The 23,299-nt window shown below is 42.5% G+C and overlaps 2 protein-coding genes across 2 annotated transcripts in view; one reads left to right on the forward strand and one right to left on the reverse strand.

Moving 5' to 3' along the window:
* The window catches only part of DOCK2 (dedicator of cytokinesis 2), a 397,882-nt gene that overhangs the window by 89,151 nt on the left and 285,432 nt on the right, over positions 1-23,299 (reverse strand). Inside the window, exon 28 of the mRNA XM_038534784.1 lies at positions 468-566. Coding sequence (XP_038390712.1) covers positions 468-566 — 99 coding nt within the window. The remainder of the gene's footprint in view (positions 1-467; positions 567-23,299) is intronic.
* Positions 2,698-23,299, forward strand: part of INSYN2B (inhibitory synaptic factor family member 2B) — a 115,578-nt gene continuing 94,976 nt past the window's right edge. Inside the window, exon 1 of the mRNA XM_038534785.1 lies at positions 2,698-2,918. The gene's annotated coding sequence lies outside the window, so the exon portion shown is untranslated. The remainder of the gene's footprint in view (positions 2,919-23,299) is intronic.

Genomic DNA, 23,299 nt, shown 5'->3' on the forward strand with positions numbered 1-23,299 from the left:
AGAGCTACTATGCTCTCATTAACCCCTTCCCCATACTATGAAATAAATTATCCCACTTTACAGATAGGGAAACTGAGGCTTAAGAGAGCTAACTTGCCCATGATCACATATCTTTCCAATGACAAATCTCGGATGCAAATCCTAGACTGTGTGACTCTAACACTCATGCTCTTAAGCCCCCAAATGCCCACGATTCATCAACAAACATTTCTTGAGGCATATTTATGCTAGACATTCAATTTTTATCTCTGACAGAGACTGAAGACATGTTTCAGAAGTGGTATATACAAGCCTAAGTGGAAAATAGAAGTAGAGAATCACATGAGAGTGTTTGTAAACTTAGACACACACATACACAAAATTCACTGGGATACCTTTTTGCCTTGAACTCTTTAAGAGCCAAGAATGAAACATGCCTTCCCTATACTGCCCCCCCCCCACACACACGCCACATCATATTGACTCACCACAAGTTCAGAGCTGGTCTGGAAGGTCTCAATATAGAAGGAATAGTGCTGATCACCCATCTGGTTTAAAATGGCTGTCATACATGCCACAAAGTGACTCTGTAAGAAATAAAGAAAGATGCCATGAAATAGTGGAGAGAGCACCATGAGATTGATCTTCCCCAATTCCTCGACTTCAGACTGGAAAACACCCCAACCATCTCAGGCAAGTATAAAAAGATTTCCAAGGAGGGAGAATCTTTCCTTACTGGACCAGCAAGTGAAATGTCACTATGAGGAAATGGGTTCATTTATGGGTTCTTTTTATGGGTTCTTTTTTCAAAAATCATTTACTGAACACCTATTATGTGACTAGGACTGTAATGGGAACTCCAGGTATAGAAATTGGAGCCTGATCCATCACTTCTCCAGCTGCTTGTACTTTGGGAAAAGTCCACTGCATTGGTGTTAGGAGATCTAGCCTGTATCAAGATCCTGGAGATACTTGGAATTTCTGATAAATAATTTTATATATCTAAGTCCCAATTGTTTCATCTGTAAAGTGGGACAATAATCCATCCATATCCTCTCCCCAGATATGTATTAAAAGGATCAAATGGCTCCTATAGTGCTTTGAATAAAATGAATTTCTTTATAGAGAAATCAGTTGTTGGACCATCAAGAATTGCCCAGTGAGAAGCCAATAGCTACCAACACCTGTTAAGGGCCTTGGAGGAGGGCGGGGGGTGGGGGTGAATGGGTGACGGGCACTGAGGGGGGCACTTGACGGGATGAGCACTGGGTGTTATTCTGTATGTTGGTAAATTGAACACCAATAAAAAATAAATTTATTATTTAAAAAAAGGGTCTTGGAGGATAAAAGAAATGAAAAGAGGTGGTCTTTGCTCTTCAGGAATTCATGACCTAGTTGGGAAAGGAAGATTAATATCTGTGAGGGAAAACATACAAGACCTTTGATCTGTCAGGCACACCAAGTGTCAGAGGGATTCAAACGAGAGAAATCAATGCAGGAACTTAGAGAAAAGGTGGGTTCGGAAGGATCCATGGAATCAGAGGAGCAAGAACCAGATCCCTCCATGCACCAGAATATATCACCACAGCCCTTTCTGCTTTTTCCCTCCCAGATTTTATGAGTCTGTATCAGGGTGCATATTTTAGCACAGTTTAGGCTAGTATCTGTAAGCAGCAGTTAGGGACATCTACTCTGGAAATCTTGTAAAGGAAGTACCAACCACAAATCCACCAGAGGAAAGGAGACACTCAAGATTATCTCCTATAAGATTCTAATGGGACTGCCATCTTAGTCAAAGAAAGTCCCACTAGGTTTGGTCAAGGGCAGGCTGATGGAAAATGGTCTGCTCAGTGTGAGGCAGGCCTCTTCAGGGAACCCTGCTGCTAAAGGGTGTCCGACAGAAGGCATACCAGAGGCATCATGTGTTTCGGAAGTATTGTTCGTGAACCAATAAAAATGGATTTGGTATCACAAACTGCTATCTTTGTTATGCATATATATATGTATACGTGTATATACACACACATATATAGAAAATACACATATGAAAAAATACATATCTTTGTAGATTATAGCTTTACAGTTTAGTTATAGTGGTCCAGTCAGAAAGACTAGCTATATAATTCGTGGGGCTCTGAGCAAAATGAAATGAAGAGTCTTTGTTAAAAATTATTCAGAATTTCAAGGCAGCCCTATGTCCCATTCTGAGCACCAGCCCAGGTCGTTATACCCAGGAAGCCAGCCCTGCCACCATGCTCACACACCATAAATATTTAGAAAACACACAAAGCTGGATGAAAGCGCAAAGCTGAGACTTTCGAGAACAACAGTGAGGACACTCGTCACTGGACACTATGTTGATGGGGACCTGGAGCCTCTATACTGGGGTGAACCATCTTGATCATCCAGGGAGGCAAATCCTCTCTTGCTCAGACCCCAGGGGGTGATGGTGAGTTTGTGAAATTATCAGCTCTTTTCAAATCAGACAGAGCACCACCATCACTGTTAACTAGATCCTATTTAAACCAAGAAAGAAGCTTCATCATTGGGTATCCCTCTGGCCAGGCTGGATGCCAGAAAGGAGAAATCCTAGAGTTTGAGAGGTTGTGTGTGTGTGTATGTGTGTTGTGTGTGTGCACACACGCACACACACGTGTTTCCTCTACTCTCTCCATCTCTTCTCTCCTTTCCTCAAAGAATTCAGCCTGTGACCACTAGAGGTCTTTTCTTTTCACATGGTAGCTGCCGAGCAGTTTGTTCGGCTTTTTATTTATTCCTACGTGAGCAGACCCACTACACTTCTTGCATATAAACAGTGAAAATTACAACATAAAGGACTCATTATTCCTTCTTTTGGAGTAATTCTGCTGCTGACCAAAGCCCGGCTCATTTTGCAAGGAAAGGGAGGACATCTCTGCAGGTAATTCTACTGCTTCAAGGTAAGAGATTTGGGTAGGTTTTATTTTCTTGTGATCCATGATCCTCTAAGAGAAAATGCTATCACCTCTTGGACAATAGTTTACTTTTAAAGCTTTGGCTTAAATGAGTCCTGGGATTGTGAGCTTGTGTTTCTGTGTGTGTGTGTCTCTCTGTGTGTGTTTGTGTGTGGTGGAAAATCTACCATTGTCAGAACTGCAGGCTGCCCCAAATGCAAAGATACGGAATGCTTGTTATTCCTGGCTTGATTTGAATTTGAAGTGGAGGAAAAAAAAAAAGCAAAAAACAAACCTCAGAGCTTAAGTTGCTTGGAATTACCTTGAAAAGGCTGCATTGTCTTAAGCCTTGTTTAGAGAAACTTCCATGCTGCATTTTAAAAGAAATAAAAGGGGAAAGGGTTCAGGTCCCCATCTAGAGAAAGTGACCATTTTCTGAAAGAAACCACTATTTTTTTTATAAAGACTTGCTCACTGTGTTAGAGTCTACCAGTCCATCAAAATTACTTTTACCAGCTTGTTCATTTCTTCCAACTACCACATAGAAAAATCCAGCTCAGTGCCTTATAGCACGATTTGTAGTGCAATGTGACTGAAGTTTGGGCAAGTTACCTGCATTTGGCTGTTAATGACAAATGACAGTGTTTTACATCTGACTGGAAGCACCCCTTTTTTCCTACTATGGTGTCTAGCCCACTTTAGTACCAAATCTGTCAGAAATCATACCGATGCGATCGATTGAAACGAAATGGCATGAGACGCCAATAGCAGATTCGTACTCAGAAAAGATTCTCTCTTGTCATTTATATTAAAAAACAAATAGCAAAGCAAAAACAAAACAAAAGCCGTCTTTGTCACATAATGATAGGATGATAGAATAACATTATGCCTCTGACGTTTATCCTTTTCTCAGTAATATCCCCAGCATGGCATTCTACTTCTTTGCTTCTTGTCCCCTTCCCTTTTTATGAGTTTGAGACCTTACTTCTCTATCCACCATGTTTTAAATGTTTAGAAAGAGATAGGGGAATGGGGTGGGGGTGTGATGCACTAGCAACTCCGATACTCCTCACATGGACATTGCTCAAACTTTATAGCATAGGAGCCAAATCTCCGGATCGTGTCGGCAACATGGAAAAGCCTGAGGACTGCATGGGGGAGAGCAGAGTGGAGGGATCCCCTGCAGTCCAGACTAGTGAGAATCCCCCTCTCCCCAGCCCTGGCAGAGATTGTGTAGGTGACATATATTTACTACCAAGGCATGAGGCAGCCACTCATCCATAGCCCAGCAGCATGCCAGGTGCCTGGATGGGAAATTGCTTCTTAAAACAATACCAGGAGGACCTGCATCTTAAATCCCAGAGAGAAATTGTATCCGAGGCTCTGGCACCGACCAGGCAGTCACCTCGGCTCAGTTTGGGGCGGTTTAAAATGTAGCTAATGAATCACAGCATGAAGAGACACGGTTTGAAAGTAGGTCAAACGTGTAAAAATAAGTGCAATCATCGCAGGCACTTGGCTGATGAGGGGCTACTTAACGCCTTGAGTGGCAGGGCTTATTTGCCACATAGAACCCTCTTCAGCGATCCGCGACAATCAATCCTCTTAATTAATTCAGCCCATCAGTATGGAGAGAGGTCTTGCACACCTGGGAGAGCACTGAAGCTCCGAAGGAAAACAGCCAGGGTGTCTTCACTGTGTGGTGGCAAGAGAGAAAAGAGAAACGCAGTATCGCGTGATTAATATTAATTAGCTGAGATACTAGGTGATTAGGATCAGGAGAGTAGCCCTCCTCAAATCATTCGGCTCCTTTGCATAATAAAACCATCATCATCATTTCCTCATATTGATAAGGCCATTAGTTGGATACACGTCACTCAAGTTAAACATATCTATTCAACCACCTCTAATGCAAACACAGCTACACACAGACACACACACACACACACACACACACACACACACACAGTCAAGACCCCTGCAGTGCTGAGTGGACCAGGAAGAGGCTATCAGTTTGCCCTGCCTTGAACAACAAGCATCAAAGGGGGAGAGGGGCCTGGTTGCTGTGGATGCCATGAGTCCCCCACTCACCTGAGATTGTGGGAGGGATGAGCTCACAGAAGGAGGGAAGCAGCTAACTTTGGGAGCTTGCTACCTAAATGCCAACATTACTACGCGATACCAGCTGGTGACACGTTGCTATAGTAACTTCAAATAATGTGCAAGGCCAAAATAAAATAAAATATAGAAAGCTTCAAGGAGAGGAGATGAAGGAAAGTTTTCATACCGAGGGAGGCTCATAGGGAGATGAAAAGTTCTATCTCTCAAGCCATTGATCTCCTTTGGAGACTAAGAGTGGCCAAATGCCATCCTCAGGTTGCTTCTCCATTCACCCCCATTGTCTGCCATGTAGTTATATAACAGATTTTATTCTTGGGTGGATTTGGCACTGTGTGTGTGTTGGATCCAGGACCGGAAGTGGGAGGCTGTGGTGTTAGGAAAAACAGGGACTCTTAAACCCCTTCATCTTAGAGCTTTATCAGGCACTCAGAATTCTAGTTTGTAGTGATCTTTAGGGAAACTAGTGTATTGTTCTGTATTAGCAATCATGTCTGGGCACTGTGCTGGGTGTCAGGGTGCAGCAGTGCTCTGAAGAGTTTACACCTGGTTCCGTCAGGATGTAGGGTGTCAGAGTGCCTTGGAGCCAAGAAGCCTGAGTTCAGATCTTATCTCTATCTTTTCCTCATTGTGGGACTGTGGGCAGAGCCTCAGTGTCCTCATCTGTAAAAGGGAATAGAAATGTTTCTTGGGATCCCTGGGTGGCACAGCGGTTTGGCGCCTGCCTTTGACCCAGGGCGCGATCCTGGAGACCCGGGATCGAATCCCATGTCGGGCTCCCGGTGCATGGAGCCTGCTTCTCCCTCTGCCTATGTCTCTGCCTCTCTCTCTCTCTCTCTCTCTCTGTGACTATCATAAATAAATAAAAAAAATTAAAATCTACTGTATTTAAAGCATTACTGAACAGGCATATGTGACATTATAGAAATAAAAAAAAAAGAAATGTTTCTTACTTTATACAGTTTGTATGAGGATTAAATCAAAAAGCACTTAGAACAAGCCCTTAATAATTATCAGCTATTATTATTATTGTCCCTGTTGCTTACTGTGATCCAGAGAAACTATGGATATTTAGCTCATTGAAATTCCTGACCAGGTGAAGGAAATGATGACATTAATGACTTACCCATGACTGGCTGTGGACACATCAAGTGCTCCCAATCACAGCTCAATGCCTTTGACTCTGAACGTGCGTGCCTTGGTTAACAACATGCCCAAAGTCCAGCTGTTAGGTAAATCATATGTGAGCCTCTTGGACCAGGGCACTTTGGGAGGTTTCTTTTATTTGGGGACAGGCAGATGGGAAGAGTGACAACAGCACCCAAGTTGTTCGAAAGTGTGAAATATAACCGTCTTCATCAAAAACTTATTTTCCTAGCTGTTTGGCTTTAGGATGTGCCAGTGGTGTTCTTTGGTTCCTTGGAGATCCTGCTGTGTGATAGAGTAAGCCAAGGCACCCTCTTTGAGGGGAAACTTCTTGATGAGCACCGATCCCAGGGTTACATGTGGCCTGCTCCATGTCAAAGGCACAACACCACAGGAAAACAGAAAAGTGGCACTTGGATGCCATATATCCCAGATACACTTTGACATATTCCGTCAGTACAACATGAAAACTCTTGTTGGAGGGTTAGCTGTGTGCACCCCTGCCTGGTGCTGTGAGCATTAATGATGGCTCAACTACCCGGCATCACTAGGGCCAAAACTACAGGTGTCTCCTCAGAAAGTTAGCTTCACTGACAAGGAGCAGGAAGGGAGGGGTAAACAAGCCTGGTTTGAATCAAGGATGGAAGAGGAGACTGAATTGGTAACATTCCTTTGAAACTTACACATTCTGAACCTGGGTAGAACCTGTGCACGTGGCTCTGTGGTGTGAGGTCACTTTAAATCTTCCAAACGATACCATGGGATTCCAACGGCAAGATGGACAATAAGGAAATTCCATTCATTCATTCCTTGTGCTCAGGACTCTACATTTATCATGTCACTGACTCATCATCTCAACAACCTCATGAGGTCAATTTTATGCCCATTTTACAGATGAGGAAAGTGAGATGTGTGGATGTCCAGCAGCTTGTCTAGAGAGTCATTTAGCATATGATGTGTCAGGAATTAAAATCTGGATCTTTCTGACTCAAAAACCTGTGTTCTTTTAATGAATCCACTGTGTCTCCCATGTCAACATTGTCAGCTCTACCTGGGGAGAAATTTTTGTCCACTTATTCATTGCTGTATCACTGGGATCTAGAATTGAATCTTTATACATTCTTTAACTCAACAAATATTTCTTGAGCCCCTATTATGTTCCAGGCTTGGTTCTAGTTGCAGGGATACAACCAGGAAAGAGAGTAACAAAATTTGTTCTTAATGAGCTCTCATCCCCATTGGGTGCAGGGCCAGGGATGGAGAAACACACTAGAAGCAAGTGAATACATAAGTAAGATTATTTTAGGCCATGATATCTACTACTAATGACATATCACCAAGGAGTGAGATAGGGATGGAGTGAGAAGGAAACCATTTTCTATAGAGGAGACAAAGGCAGCCTCTTAGAAAGTTGACATTTGAGTAGAGATCTGAATAATGAGTCAATCATGCAAAAATCTGGCAGAAAAGCATTCCAGGGCTATTGAATAGCAGATGCAAAGGCCCTGATATGGCATGTGCCTGGAATGCTGGAGGATCCAAAAGAAGGCCGACATAGCTAGAAGGTATAAAATAAGGGAAGACACTGTATAAGATGAGGTCAGAGAGACAGGGAGGGCCCAGATCCTGTGAACCTTTGGGAGTCAGGCATAAGAGACTGGATTTTCCTCTAAGTGCAAAAGGAGGCCATTGATTTGGGTTTTCAAAAGCTCTCTCTTGGGGCACCTGGGGGCTCAGTTGTTTAGGCATCTGCCTTCAGCTCAGGTCCTGATCCCAGGGTCCTGAGATCGAGCTCCGCATAGGGTTAAGCAGGGAGAGACTGCTTCTCCCTCCCCTCCCCACTTGTGCTATCTCTGTCTCTCTCCCAAATAAATAAATAAATAAGTCTTAAAAAAAAAAAAAAAAAAGCTTTCTCTTGCTGCTGTGTGTTTCAAGAACCCTTCTTTAAAGAGGCGGTTTCCACATCTTACCTCACAAGCTCATCTCCAATACATTGTACTGGACTTGTTCCCAGGGTCATGAGTCTGTGAAAAGCACAAATTATGTTTTCAACATTGACTCTTCCTTATTCGTGGTAGTGTCACCACTCTTCAGCAAATGCTTCTCACTAAATGACTATTTTATAGCAGACTCTGACCCTCCTTGGGCAGACAAGAGAGTGTACTCTGGTTTTATGTGGATCCTACATGTCTTCAAGCTTAGTGGGCTCATCTCCCTGTTGTTCAGAGCTGAATGAGAGGGAACCTGCTCCCGTGGCTCCCAGTCTCTGATTAGAGCCATTTGCATCTGTGGGACCTGAGAAATCTGTTTGTCAGGAAGGGGCCATCATTTAGGATATCCTTAATTTTTTACTGAAAAGGGGATGTTTTTTCTAAACACTTTTAATAACATTTGTGAAGGTGTGGGTAGGGAAGTTCACAAATATGATTGTAAGAATAATAATTTCAGAAACAAGGATTTATTCTCAGCTCATACACCAGTGATGGTCTTCTAATCTTTGCACTGGATGCTCCGGGAAAGGCTGTGCAAAAAAGTCTATTTGGAGTCCTTGGCAGTATGATCTTGTCTTCAGCGTACTTCTCCTTGGGAAAAATGAAAGCCAGGAACATCACTGGGATGTGGGTCCTGGATGAATATTCTAAGCAGCCCCTCACCTTCTCATGCCAACATTTGCATCAAGGTTAGGTGGGACACCAAGATCAACCTTCCACAGGAAAAGGTATACAAAAGGATATTATGTTTCAGGCAGAAGGCACTGTGGGCTACAGGACAATAAGTCAGTATGTTAAGCCCTTTATTTATCCATCAGTAATGACTTTTTATAAGATTGTGGCAAGAAGAAAAAAACTGGAAGAAAGAGAAGCTAACATTACTTGGACATTTATGAGTCAGATACTGTGCAAAAAAGTATCCTGATGGTCACTAATGCTACCAGTTCTTGAGCATTCACTATTGGCCAAGCACTGTATATGCTTCATCACATTTAATCCTCCCAATGTCCAGGCGATCTTGATAAAACCACTTGGACTTTTTACAGATGAGAAAACGGAGAAGCAGAAAGGTGATGTGACTTGCCTAGATTAGCTTGACCCCAGAATGCTTTTGTTTTCTTTAGAAGAAAGAAAAAGATATTATTGTTTTATAAACATGATATAATCTTAATAATAGGAAAATTAGGTAAAACCTCAAAGTACAACGAAGAAAGGAAAAGTGCACATTTTACCTAACTGTGCTCCCTGCCGAACTAACCTTGAAGACAGAGAACATTCAATATTCCATTCAATTCCATAAAGTTATCGAATATTAAGAAACATTCTAGATATCTCTTGTGCCTATATAGAGTATATAGAGATGGAAGGATGGATGGAGGGATGAATGGATGGATGGGTGGAGGAATGGATGGATGGGTGGAGCTAGCTTGGCAGATTATATAGGGAGATAGACTAGTCGATATGGGTAAACACACAGCTACATAGATAGGACCAGCTCTCTTAATGACTATGCTCTACGGTTTATGAGTCTCCCATGATTTTAGGCTCAACTGAGGATAACTGCTCTGTTTTCTTTATTGCTTAGGGTGTTGAAGGCCAAGAAGGGTTCAGAGTGGAACATCAATGTCACATATTAGGAAATATGTCTGGTTTCCCATAGAAGCAGCTTTCCTGGAAGGCACTGGACATGGCATCCTAAGTCCTGGGAGCAAATGTCAGTTCTCTTCAACATGTTCTAGAACTTTGAACACGGTGCTTGATCTCTCTGGCCCCACTTCTCTCATCTCTGAAACAGCGATGCTAATACCACATATAGCACTGTTCTGAAGATGAAGTTGAAGGTGGGTGCAGGGGTCCCATGTAGAGCCTGGCACACCAGAGGCATTCAGAAAGACTTTTTGCAATGCTCAGCCTCACCCTTCTTTCCAGTTCACCAGAACAGTTTGTTGATCAGCTGGGCAAGTGTAGAGTTAGCTTTTGGTTGACTCGTGGAGGATGATTTAAACCTCCCTGTGGACCTGGAGAGCTGCATTGCGGATGATGATTTATACAATCTCTCCCTGCCCTTTGTTTCCTTTTATAAAGTTTCCACGTTTAAAGGAGAGGAGGGGCAGGCAGACAAAGGTGTCCACAGACAACCAGTCAGCCAGGCAAAAGGTTTTTCAGGAGGGATGATTATTTTGTGGATAAAAGGATTGCTTTAGTTTACCCCTTGTGTTTACTTCATGAGGAGTGAAGAAGAGTAAAGGTCTCTCTCTCACATTGTGTTTTAAACTTCAAGCCCAGCTTTCCAACCAGGACTCTCCTAGCACCTCCCCAACCTCCTCCAAATTGATCTAGTTACCCCTGCTGTAAGTGACCTGCTAGTCCCCAACATGCTCCAATTCTTGGGTCCAAGTATAATACTAATGGATTGAGTGTGTGCGGAGGTGGCCTCTTTGCAACATTTCCCTGATTGCTCAACACCACAGTGCTTAACTGAAACAATAACATAGTGATGCATAATTCTTTTCTTTTTTTTAAGATTTTTTAATTTATTCATGAGAGAGAGAGAGAGAGCGAGCGCAGAGACACAGGCAGAGGGAGAAGCAGGCTCCATGTAGGGAGCCCCATGCGGCACTTGATCCCGGGACTCCAGGATCACAGCTGGGCCGAAGGCAGGCGCTAAACCGCTGAGCCACCCAGGGATCCCCGTGATGCATAATTCTTAATCCACATTAGGGAAGGATCTTCTCCTTTCCCAGGCAGTTCTTCACTCCTCATTTCCAATTAATCAATCAGCAAATATTTACTCAGCACCTATTATCTATAAAGAGATATATTAGGTACCTACTACACACTGAAGGTCTCAGAGGGTAGGGAAGATTTTCTCTCTCTCTCTCTCTCTCTCTCTCTCTCTCTCAGTCTATCCATCAATATAGTAATTCTCAATTAGGGCAATCTGTCATAACTGGGGGAGAGTGGAAGGTTGCTACTGAGATCTATTGCATAAAGACCAGAGACAATGCTAAACACCCTACAATATACAGGCTAACCCCAACAACAAAGGCTGACCCAATTCAAAGAGTCACTAGTGCTGAAGTTGAGAAACTCTGATCTGTAGAGAGATACATCGTGATGCTGGATGACAGGTGCACAATGAATGCCATAAGTAAAGTTTTCTGTAGGCTTGTAAGAAGTAGGAATGACTTTTGTAGATAGGGATGTTTGGGAAAAATTTCACAGAGCACTTGGGGGTTTGAGGAACAGCATGACTGAAAGAGATTAAGCTAAAAATGGGAAAGGACATCTTAGATCTGTAACAGAAAATACATTTCATTTTATAATTTGATTTATTTGATTGGCAGTAACTGCCTAAAGAGCTGTGTGGGGAATGATTCTAAGCCAACTCCTAGCTCAGCAGGAAAGAGTGTGTTGATTGATTAGTGATGTCTGCTACAGGCAAGGGAGGGGAGGTAGTGGAGATACTGAGAGATTGCTGTCCCACTTTTGTATGTGGAACAGGATGAGCAAAGACGCAGAGGTGGAAATGAGCAGAGTGTTTTGCTACAGCAGAAGTTCAAAGAGGGTGATCACGCGAGAGATTTGGAGGGACAGACTGGAAGGGCCTTGAATGCCGGGCTGAGGGCTTTGAACCTCAATCTGCAGGCAATGGGATGCCATTCAGGCACCTGACTACTGGGTTGCCTTCAGGACAGCTCTGTTGACAAGGTCTTGAGAATGAAAGAAAGCTACCCAAAGTCCTTGCTCTTCATTTCTATAAAGGGAGTACTATTTCATCTGTTAACAGTAAAAACTGGCAGAATCATCATGCTCTGGCTTTTATGAAGCTGATTCCAATGAGGAAAAAAAATCCTATGAAGCTGAACTCAGAGATAACTGTTTGAAAAGCTGACTCCAAGGGTTCACAATTAATGAGTTCCTGTAAAGCCCTTTTGGATAGAGCTTTCTTTCTGATGTTGTTCGTGGGGAAAAAAAAAAAGCCCCAAGGAGGAGGGGGCAGGTTGGAATGGAAGACCATTCCTGGGGTTCATGCTGTAGCTGACCTCCTGATGAGGATACTGCACAGCCTACAGACCTTGCACTTCCTGTCAGTTCCCAGATCCCCCGACAGGCTGGCTCCTTAGGCTGTTTTCTTTCTGCCCTGGGAATGATACCTCATTGATTTATTGGTTTACAACTTTCCAGATGACATCATAGTCCATTTTTTTTTTCATTCTTTCCCTTTGTTCACCTCCCTCCTTTTAAATTCCCATTTGTCCCACTTCCACTTTCCTGTCCTTTGGAATGGTAACAGCACCTTCCAATTACTCCTCTGCAGTCCGCATTAGCTGCCTGCTGACTCCCTCTCCCCGTCGTCATTAATAAAGGTGACACTGCAGCTTGGCATGAGTGCAGGTCCTCCCCCAACCTGCCCCACCCTCCCCTCTCCTGGAGCAGAAGCCTCCCTCACCACAGTGCCCCTGTCTTTGACGCTTTCTTCCTGTACCCACCTCCTACCCCTGTGTTCTAATCCACAGTCAGTTAAAGAAAAATCAAGTGATGCAATAAAAATGCCATCCAGAGAGCTGGACTGGTGGTGCCCAGATACCAGATTAACTTACTACAACCCCATATCTACCAATTCCATCTAGAAAAGGAAAAAAAAAAAAAAAGAAGATGTCACAGTTGTCTGGACTGATTTGTTCTTTAAAACCCCTGTTGACTCTTTCACCCTGGCAGGCCTGGAGAAATCCTAGCAAAAGTCTAATCAAAGTTAAACCTTAGAATTAGAGAGATGATGGAAAGGGATCCTTGGGTGTCCTTGCAAGCTAGTCTTCTTGCAGCCCAAGTGAGGAAGCCACAGACCAGAGAGGTTAGTTAGGTGGTTTCCCCATGGTCACGTAGCTGCTGAAAGTGGCCAGGCTGGCACTAGAACCCAGCTGTTCTGATCACAGTGTTAAATCAACTATACCATTCTCTACCATCTCCCAACGCTGGCCCCTAACCTCCAAGCTCCCTACAAACAAAATGACTGTCCTTTTCCTATCTCAGCAAAGGCATTGTCCTGATACATAGAATAAATGGACCTCAACTAATAACTAAGGCTGATGCTTGAGGTGCACATGCTTTAGCTTCCTCACCACATAGGTTTCCAGATTTGGGGAAGAACAAGCCATTGAGCACAAATTTCATCTTTCAAAAAAATTGAATGGGTATCTCTATTACCACCATTCATCCCTGCTTTGATTGATTACGTTCTGTGCCCAGCATTCAAATCTGGTTAAGCACATCAAATTAAAAACCAAACGATTGATCACTGAAGTCACTCTGCATAATGAAAATTGTCTGAATGTGCCTCAGGGCAGAAACAGGGTGGGATGTGGGAGGCTTTGCTTATGACACTTTGCTCTGAGATACTTAGGACTCACAGTGCACAGAAATGCTTTGTTTGGCTGGCATGGTGTTTTTAAAACATTTGACTGTGTGTCAACTATATTCAAACAAAAAAATAAAGAGATAAAAAATAAAACATTTCACTTTTTTGTCAACATTTCAAAAACAGAAGCTATTCCACAAAGTTCTGAACTTTCAGCTTCTCTTGGAAACTTGGATGATCCAGAGATACCATTCTGCATTCCCGTATGGCAGCACTGCGAGCTACCTGCCGAGATGGACAGAGCCTACTGGGGGTGAACAAGTATTTTCCAGGTATCCCAGGCCTGGTCTCATTCTAGGGTGACCTACTCTTACTGGTTTGCTGGGGATTTTCCTGGTTTTACCACTGAAGTGCCGTGTCTCAGAAAACCCCTTTTGCCAGACAATTGGTCACTCCACCTAGTTCTTTTTTTATGTACTTGCCTTGTCCCTGTGGGCATGTGCACTTAGGGCCTCTTTCCACTGCTTCCTTCAAGCCCATGTGCCTCAGAATGACATTCAAGGATGCCCAGCATCTGAATCCTGCTTTTCCTCACCTCCCCAACCTACAGGCCAAACTTCTCTTTACTCCCTTGGTATCTGCACAAACTAAAGATGCCTTATTTTATACATCATGAAGTCTAATTCATTTTTCAAGACCCATGCAAGTGCCATCCCCTCCTCCAGGAAGCCTTCTTTGATTCCACCTGATGTTCTTCTGCCCCAAAGAGAGCTGGGTACACCCTCTTTCTGCTACAGTAATTCTTTCTCCTTTCATTGTATGCATCACTGTTAACACAACACCAAGTGAGTAGACTCTGGGGGTGGCCTTCCTAAAGACACAGAGGGAGTCAAAATAGTTATAAAGTAAAAAAATATATAAAAATTGCAAAACTTAATTTGAAGTCCTGGTCTCTATGTAGTTGTGAGTTTTACATGATTCATCAGTTTCAAAACTGAAAATCATCACACAGGTATCTGTCTCTACTCCATGGCAATATTTAGTATTCCAAAGTCCAAAACATCTGGTTGTCCTGAACACTGACATCCAACTCTCCTTCTGTTTGTAACATGGAATTTTATTCACATGTCCATGTGTCTAGTGGAGAACATATGTCTATGTTCATATGTCTATGACATATGTTCTCCACTAGTCCTGGAGGTACTCAAGGCCAGGGACCTTCTTCTATATCTTGTATCCTCAATGCCTGGCTCATGGAAAGTCTTCAGTAAAAGATTTTCCAAATGACTGAGAGAGTGAGTAAAACAACTCCCATCAAAGAGATTGGCGGATTATCTCATTTGTTATGATTTTAAAGAAAAAAAGATCTTCTTGGGGCTCCTAGGTGGTGCAGTTTGTTAAGCATCCAGCTCTTAGTTTCAGCTTGGATCGTGATCTCAGGGTTGTGAGATCGAACCCTGCCTTGGGCTCCATGTTCAGCAAAGAGTCTGTTTAAGATTCTCCTTTCCCTCTGTCCCCCATCCCACACTCTCTCTCTTTCAAATAAATAAATAAATCTCGGAAGAAGAAGAAGAAGAAGAAGAAGAAGAAGAAGAAGAAGAAGAAGAAGAAGAAGAAGAAGAACAAGGAGGAGGAGGAGGAGGAGGAGGAGGAGGAGGAGGAGAAGGTCTTCTTAACTGTCCCAGTGCCCACAGGGCCTCTGTTTCTTAGCTGATTGCCCTGAGTCATATTCCAAGCTAGAACCACCAATCTGTGATTGGGGTCAAGCTGTCATTCTTTTGGACATTTATCTTAAGATTGTAAGATTACAAAGTGTTTACAGCTTTAGGGTCTTTTCTGATCAATTCTCCTAGAGAATTCTAGGAGTCCAGCTCCCTACTGAATATTTTCTCTGGCATGACATCATAAACATGTCAGCAGCATCCCTCCCCCCTCAAGCCTCTCTTCCTCCTCCCTGTGTGCTCCTTCTCAGGACCACTCTCAGCTTAAGATAAAAGTCCAGCCATAGACCTTGATTCTGATCTCATTCTCCTTCTCTCTCCCTTTCCTCTCTTTCCTCTCCTCCGTCCCATTCCATAAATCACCAAACCTCATGGATTTAGAAATTTGTCTTGAATGTGCTTATTCTCTGCCTCCACTCTCATTGCCCTAATTGAAGCTACCATCATTGCCACCTGGCTTATTGTAACATTCTCCTAAGTGGACCCTGCCTTCAGTTCTGCTCCCCTTAAATCCCCATATTGCAGTCAGAGTGTGGTCTTTCTAAAATGGAAATGAGACTTTCATTCCTACTTAAAATCTTTAGTGGATCCCACTGACTCTGAGGATAAAAATCTAAACTCTTTTCAGGATGTAATTCCCCGCATAATTTGGTCAGTTTCCAACTTCATTTCTTCCACTCTTCTGACTTGCTTCTTTAAACTCTACCATCAGGCCACATGGAATTTGTCCCAATTCCCATTCAACTCAGTTATCCAGATCATATTCCTCTCATCTCTGACAGCCTGCCCACATGGTGTTCTCAGCCTCAGCACACACACACACCCCCACACACAGACACATATAAACACACACACCTTTAAACAATTTGTTTCATCACCTCTATTTAATTCAGGTCTCATATTTGTAATCACTCCCTCCACTAAGTGTTCTGGGAATCTTTCCACCCCCTGCTGAGTTGGGGGCCCTTTTCTGAGCTCTCATGCCCCCAGAATCATCTCTCTGATGGCACTGATCACAGTTTTTGAGTGCCCTAACTTTATCTATCTCTGACATAGGCAGAGACTGGTTCAGGACCCTACTTTCTTACCTCTTCATCTATATTATAGTGCCTGGCATAGAGTAGGTACTTAACAAACATTTGCTCATTGGATGGATATATAGTGTCAGGTGAAATAATAAATGGGGCCAGGGTACCTGAGTGGCATGTGCTAATTTGGGTCTGCTTTGAGGAGACATGCAGATTGTTAAAGGGCTCTCTCTTCTAATCAAATAGTTTCCTCAAGGGAATTAGAATGAAGTCTGATCTGTCTCAGAAAGTAATTTCCTCACTGTGTAACGGCTTGAGCCTGAGAGGGAAAGAGAACAGCTTTGGAGTTCTGGCCATACTTTCTAGCCTACTGTTCCACAGACATAGTAGGAAACAACACTGGGCCCAGAATTAGCAGACACGGATCTCAGCTCCAGTCCTGTCACTTGCTTCCTGTGTGTCCCATGGCAGGCTGCTTTCCCTCTCTGTCTTCATCTATAAAACAAGGGCGTGGAACCAGGTCCTTCTACTCCAAGTGTGATGATTTGTAAGTATCCATAGCTGAATTTGTATCCTGACTTCTAAATTCCTAACTATGTAGGCCTCTATAAGCAATTGCTGACTTTGTAGGGAAGTTGTATACATTATGCAGTATTTCATTCACAAGGAGATAATGCAATGCTCAAAGAATAAATGCTCAATAGATGGTTACAATTAATAGTACAGGCATGTCACATGGCTAACTTTTCAATGGTTTTAAGAGGGAGCTACATTGAAACAGCTAAGATTTGGGCTCTTCAATTCTGAGTCATGCCCCTCCCCAGAAAGAGTGATTGTACATATTTGCAGCCCCCTGTATCTTTAAAATGAAGCATCCAATGAAACTGACATTATGTCACAATTAAGACAATAAATGCTAATTGTACTGAATCAAGCCACTAATTTGCTCCTACCATAATGGGATTATACATTTCATTTTGATATTTTAAAGCCCTTAAAACTTCACAGCATCATCTTTTGCATGCTGTCATTGTAAGATTGGTAGGATGTTTTTGTTCCTTGGATGAGGTAAAGATAGGAAGTTGTTATTCCCAAACTTTGCTGCACATTAGAATTGACTGGTATCCAATTCCCCAGGCATCAGGATTTTTAATGCTCCCTGGGTGATTCCTGATGTGCAGCAAACTTGAAGAACCTCTGGTTAGGGAATCCATATACTCAACAGATGAAAATGAGGCAGGCCACCCTGATTCCAGACTGGTCAGCTGTCATAAACTCAGCTTTTCCTTACTTCTAAACTCATAAGGCTTTTGCAATCAGTAAGTGAGATCATTCACAGACACCTAGTGCCTTGCTACTCGAAGTATGGTTCATTGACCAGCAATAGCAGGGACACCTGGGAACTTGTTAGAAATGAAGAATCTCAGGTCCCCATCCAGATTGGATGAATCAAAATCTGATTCCCAGGTAGGTAGTTCTCAAACACTGAAGTTTGAGAAGTACTGCTCTAGACTCAATGCTGTACAATAAAAGGTATCTTTGGTAACCTGCTCAGCAATTCCCCCCCTTTCATTCACTAACCACTCATCAACACCTGCTCAGTGTAGGGGGCGCTGGATGTTGGGACCTTAGCACAGTGACTGGCACATAACAGGGTTGCAACAGATGTTTGGCCATTTAATGAATGGATATGAAAGGAAATTGGACCTGCCTCCTACTCTCAAGGAGGTCATGGTCCATGAGAAAAAATTAAGACATAAACTCCAATATCCAAAACAGAATAATAGTTATGAATGATGAAGGCTCCCCTTTATTTGTACACTTGCTATATGGCAGATATATCCTAAGCAATTTACATACACTATCTGTTTGAATTCTTACAACAACATTAGGATATACACTATTACCAGCTGTTTTTTACAAAAGGGGAAATTTTTGGCACAGAGAAGAAAATAGCTTGTGCAAAGAAACACTCAACTAGTATGTGGCACGGACAAGATTTAAAGTTAGGGCAGCCCTACCCTGATCACTCTGCAAGTACTGCCACCCTGAGATGAAGCACTAGAGACGATTTCTGGTTTAATAACTTTGACTACGATCCTTTCAAGGGCAGCCCCATCCCCAGGTGCTGTGGAAGAGGCAGCAGGAGGCCCTGCAGGCAGTGATGCTGCCAGGTTTCTATTCACAGCAGAGAGCTGGCCAGAGGGCTGAGATCTCCTGCAGGCTGCTTGTCTGACACAGTCCACCACGTCTAGCTGTCCTTCTCCCTGGCCTCTCTCTTGCCACTTGGATATTTTACTTGTAAATACATTTGGCAGATGATGCCTAGCCTTCTCAATGACAAGTCCAGGCATCAGAAAGAAAACTCATTGTCTGAGCTTGGGTATAGGAGCAAAGCAACTTTCTGAAAATTACATGATGAGTTGCAGAGGCCAGTGGATCCAAACTGGAGTGCCTGAGCTCCAGGCTCAGGAGAAGTTGTGAACAAGGACAGGTTTGTGGTCACCAGGGATAAAAGGTATAATGTAATTCCCCTGGGTCTTCTTTACCAATAGAAGAATTCCAAAATATTTGCATCTAAATCATGTTTTGGTAAAATATAATTTTATCATTCAATACAAAATTGTGGCTGGCATAGTAATTAATTGAAATATTTAGTTGTGCTTCAACCTTCCCATAACTTGCCTTCCCCTCCACTCTCCCTCCCTGCCATAGCCAGGAATTTTGTTCCCTCTCCTTAGAGGAGTGTTCTCAATGTGAACCAACAGCATCAGTTTAAACTGAAACCTTATTTGAAATGCACATTCTCAGGCCACACCCCAGTCTTGCTGAATCAGAATTTTTGGAGCAGGTCCAGTGATCCCTGTTTAACAAGACTTCTGGGATACCTGGGTGGTTCAGTGGTTGAGTGTCTGCCTTTGGCTCAGGGTGTGATCCCAGGATTCCGGGATCAAGTCCCACATCAGGCTCCTGCAGGAAGCCTACTTCTCCCTCTGCCTATGTCTCTGCCTCTCTGTGTTTCTCATGAATAAATAAATAAATATATTTTAAAATATAATGGTAGATCAACTGTCTCTGATGATTCCTGACATTCAAGAATCATTGTCTTGTAGAGCTTTAGGGCAAATTAGTTCTAGTGAGCAACTGAGGCCTGGCCGAAGGAAGGGGAACACAAGACACAAAGAAGGAGAAAAAGGCAGAAACTGGGGAAAAACGGTGAAAAGAGATTTTCAACACTAGGAGGGGAGTGGTAGGTTGAGATTGTAAGAAGCAAAGATCAGTAACTCTTGCAGGCCAGAGGGAACAGTGCGCCTAGGATGGTTGACACCAGTAGTACTGAAACAGCAAAGCCTTCACCCTTAGGGGCATGCATGATCATATGATGGCTAAATCAGCAGTGACCAGGGAGGGAGTACCTAAGACCAGAGGGATCTCCAAGAATGCTCCACTGGGCATAAGACCCCAGGGACTTCTCTATAACTCTCTAGTGGGAAGAAGGAAGCAGGGATTGAGTCTTTGGGAATGCTAGCTGAGTCAGGCCAGGGCTGCTCCATTTTAGATTTAATTTCATTTAGAGAAAATCAGGGATTTATTATCTTGTATCTCACAACAGTTCATGGACATAAATTTATAACCACTACACCTGGACTACTTTCAGAGACACTTTCAAAGAACATTCTCGGCCCTTCCCAAATTTTCTTTAGGCAAAAGCAACAGTGCCTTGTGAACACCGAACAAAGGAGTAGGGTGTTTTGTTTTCCAGTATAGATGTTCCAGGGGCATCCAGTGGAAATCCAGGGAGAGAGGCTGGGACCAAAGAGTTAGCTCAAAGGCCCACTTCTGTTCTCACCTTTAAGGAAGAAAATCATCAGTTTTCTCTAGACCAAACCTGGCCAATGTCCCTCCCACTATTCCGCTTCTTCACGGTGGATAGGTTTCCTCCAGATCCTCATTTTAACCATCAGAATATCAATCCTCACCCTCTTGGGCTTAGCCCAGCTGGAGCTGATAAACACCCTTTGACCTCCTGGCCCACACCTGGCTGGACAGTGGTGGCAAAGTATTTTCCCGGGCAGGTACAGGTAAAGCTCTCTCTGTTCTGAGCAATAAGAATTCTGCTTCACCTTGAGTCTGGCCTCAATGCCCTATCTCCTCACTCTGATTTCTTCCTTGATGCCCACCATTTACCATCTCAGCAGGCAGTGCTTTTCTTCTCCTTTCAACTCACAACCCTGTTTATTTCTCTCTCTCTAGTTATTTTTAAAAATCATTTCCTTCCTTTTACTGCAATCTTTTCTAATATGTCATCTTAAGTAATAGGCATTAAGTTCCTGGAAGCCACAGATCATGTCCTACATACATTTTGTATTGCATCCATTTCAATGCCTGACACAAGTTAAGTTCTCAGTAAATATTTAAAAAATGATTGTGTAGATAGCACTATTCGATAACTCCAGGTGAATATTTTACAGGTATCCAACACTCAAGATGCTCAACTTAAATTCCTGATCTTCCCTCTTCATTTAATTTCAAATCTAATCCTCTTCCTTATGGAAAAAAAATGGCACCCCCCCCCCCCCCGCAGTTGCATATATAGAAAGCTTCAGGCATTTTCAACATCTTAATTTCTTGGCCACATCTAACTGTTGACCAAGCTTTTTTCCAATTCTACATACAAGATACAGTCCAGCTGTATCTTCTCATTTCTCTCTACCCCAGTTTAATATACCATCATATCTTCCCAGAATTACAGCAATAGCCCTCTAATGGTGTCTGATTCCAGTCTTGTTTCCTTCCTCTCCTCCAGGGAGAAACCAGAGTTGATTTAAAAAAAAAAAAAAAAAAACTGAGTCTCATTACTCATGTGTCTACTTACCATAATAAAACCCAAAATCTAGCCTTTGGTTTCATCTCCCACTACTTGGTCCAGACAAATTGTCATTCTCGAAGTTGGACAAGTTAGCTTATTCTAATAGGTTCCTTATTTTATTCTTCTTGCAAAAACTTTATTATTTTTTCCTTCTCAGCACTTGTCATAATTCTTAATTAGATATTTATTTATACATTGACAGGTTTATTTATATTTATGTATTTATTTATACATTGACAGGTTTAGCACTTGTTTCCTTTCCTAGGTGGAGCTCCTCAAGGGCAGGGATAATGACTGTCTGCCTAGTTCACCAATGTCTTCTCGGCACCTGAATATAAGAGGTGCATAATAAATATTTTTTTTAACGAACATATGTTTAAATTCTAAACATCATGCTCAACATGCTATGCTTGTTTTTGCTTTGTTGTTAGAGTTGATTAGCTAGCAAAGGTGAGACAATCCCGATATAAGGCAAGATTAAGCAATTCAATTCAATTCTGTTCAGTGAAGTTCAAGTCATTTCAATTATATTCAGTTCATTTTAATTAAATTCAACAAACCTTCACAAATGCCAGAAATCTGGAAGCTTTTATGCTAGGGTGTAGAGAAATCAATGATAAAAATTATCAATTTCCTGCCCTCAGGAGGCTCTCCATTTTAATGCTCCTCATCTTATAATCAATGACAATATAGGACATATTACTGAGCTACTCTATGCTCATGAAATTGGAAATAGACAACTGGTTAACCTAAACTGGCTCTCGTTGCCATCACTTACAATGTAATGTACTGGAGTATCTGATGACAGTTATAGTGGTTTAAATATTGCACAAGACCAATGGAAGTGAATAATGAGATGATGACCAAGAATGTTGACTCCAATGACTTACCCTCCATTACTGGTCCTCTCTAGTGACGGGAATTCTCCAATCCATATTAAAAACCTATCCCTAGGATCTCATGTCCTTTTTCAATTGATAGTTCTCCCTTTTATTCTGTTTCATCTTGAATAGATGAGATTTTAGCCTACTCACTTCCCGAAAGGCATGAGGTACGTAAGAGATTAAAACGTAAGACATATTATCAACGTCCTGAAGTGAGTTATCTGTTACAAGAAGCAGGGTAGTGACTTTCAGGTACCACCATTGAGCTAATGTAAATACTTGGGGATTTGGCTCTGAGTTCTCCAGCAGCTAAGGCAGAAGAAAAAGGAAATATATCAATTTATACATTTTTACCTTTCATACATGGAAAGCAAGAAGAGCCTTCTGTAGAAACTACATTATTTCATCCTCTGTAACTGTACACTGGAAGGATTTTATCACGAGTCCTTATAAAAGGACTTAAAGAAGCAGGGTAGATCTTACCTTAATCAGTTTCACAAAAGCAACAAATATAGCTCACACTGTTCTGATACCACCCTCAGTAAAGGCAATTCTCTGGGAGATTGAAAGCATGGGATCCAACATTTTGCCTTCTGATGATCTAGCTTTATACTGGCTTAATTTAATTTAACCCCATTTACTGTAATCTGGACCCCAATAGAATCGAAGCAACTGTTTGCCCTTCTTCCAAGGATTAGCTTGCTCTCTGTGATGCTTCAGTTCCCTCTTCTCTAGGCCAAATGGCCTTTTCCATCCTGTCATCATATTTTTCACATTTTCCCCTCTGAGTTCTCTACCTGTCTCCACACAACTCTCTCTTGGTCTTTCTAGATCTATGATGACTTTTACAATGTGGAAGGTACAGACAGGATAACGTTTGTTAATAAAATACCTATCCAAGAATAAGAAACAAAGTCAGAGGATATCAGAACTGGAAGGACTCTTTTTTTTTTTTTAAACGTTGACCATCCTTTTTTCTTTCTTTTTTTAAATTTTTATTTATTTATGATAGTCACAGAGAGAGAGAGAGAGAGAGAGAGAGAGAGAGGCAGAGACACAGGCAGAGGGAGAAGCAGGCTACATGCACCGGGAGCCCGACGTGGGATTCAATCCCGGGTCTCCAGGATCGCACCCTGGGCCAAAGGCAGGTGCCAAACCGCTGCGCCACCCAGGGATCCCTGGAAGGACTCTTTAAGGCCAATGCTCACCCTCATCTATGATGCCTTCTGCAGCATCCCCAGGACAAGATCCAATGACCACAGCTTGAGTA

The sequence above is a fragment of the Canis lupus genome, chromosome 4 (genome assembly GCF_011100685.1).
Source record: "Canis lupus familiaris isolate Mischka breed German Shepherd chromosome 4, alternate assembly UU_Cfam_GSD_1.0, whole genome shotgun sequence".
Taxonomy (NCBI): Eukaryota; Metazoa; Chordata; class Mammalia; order Carnivora; family Canidae; genus Canis; species Canis lupus.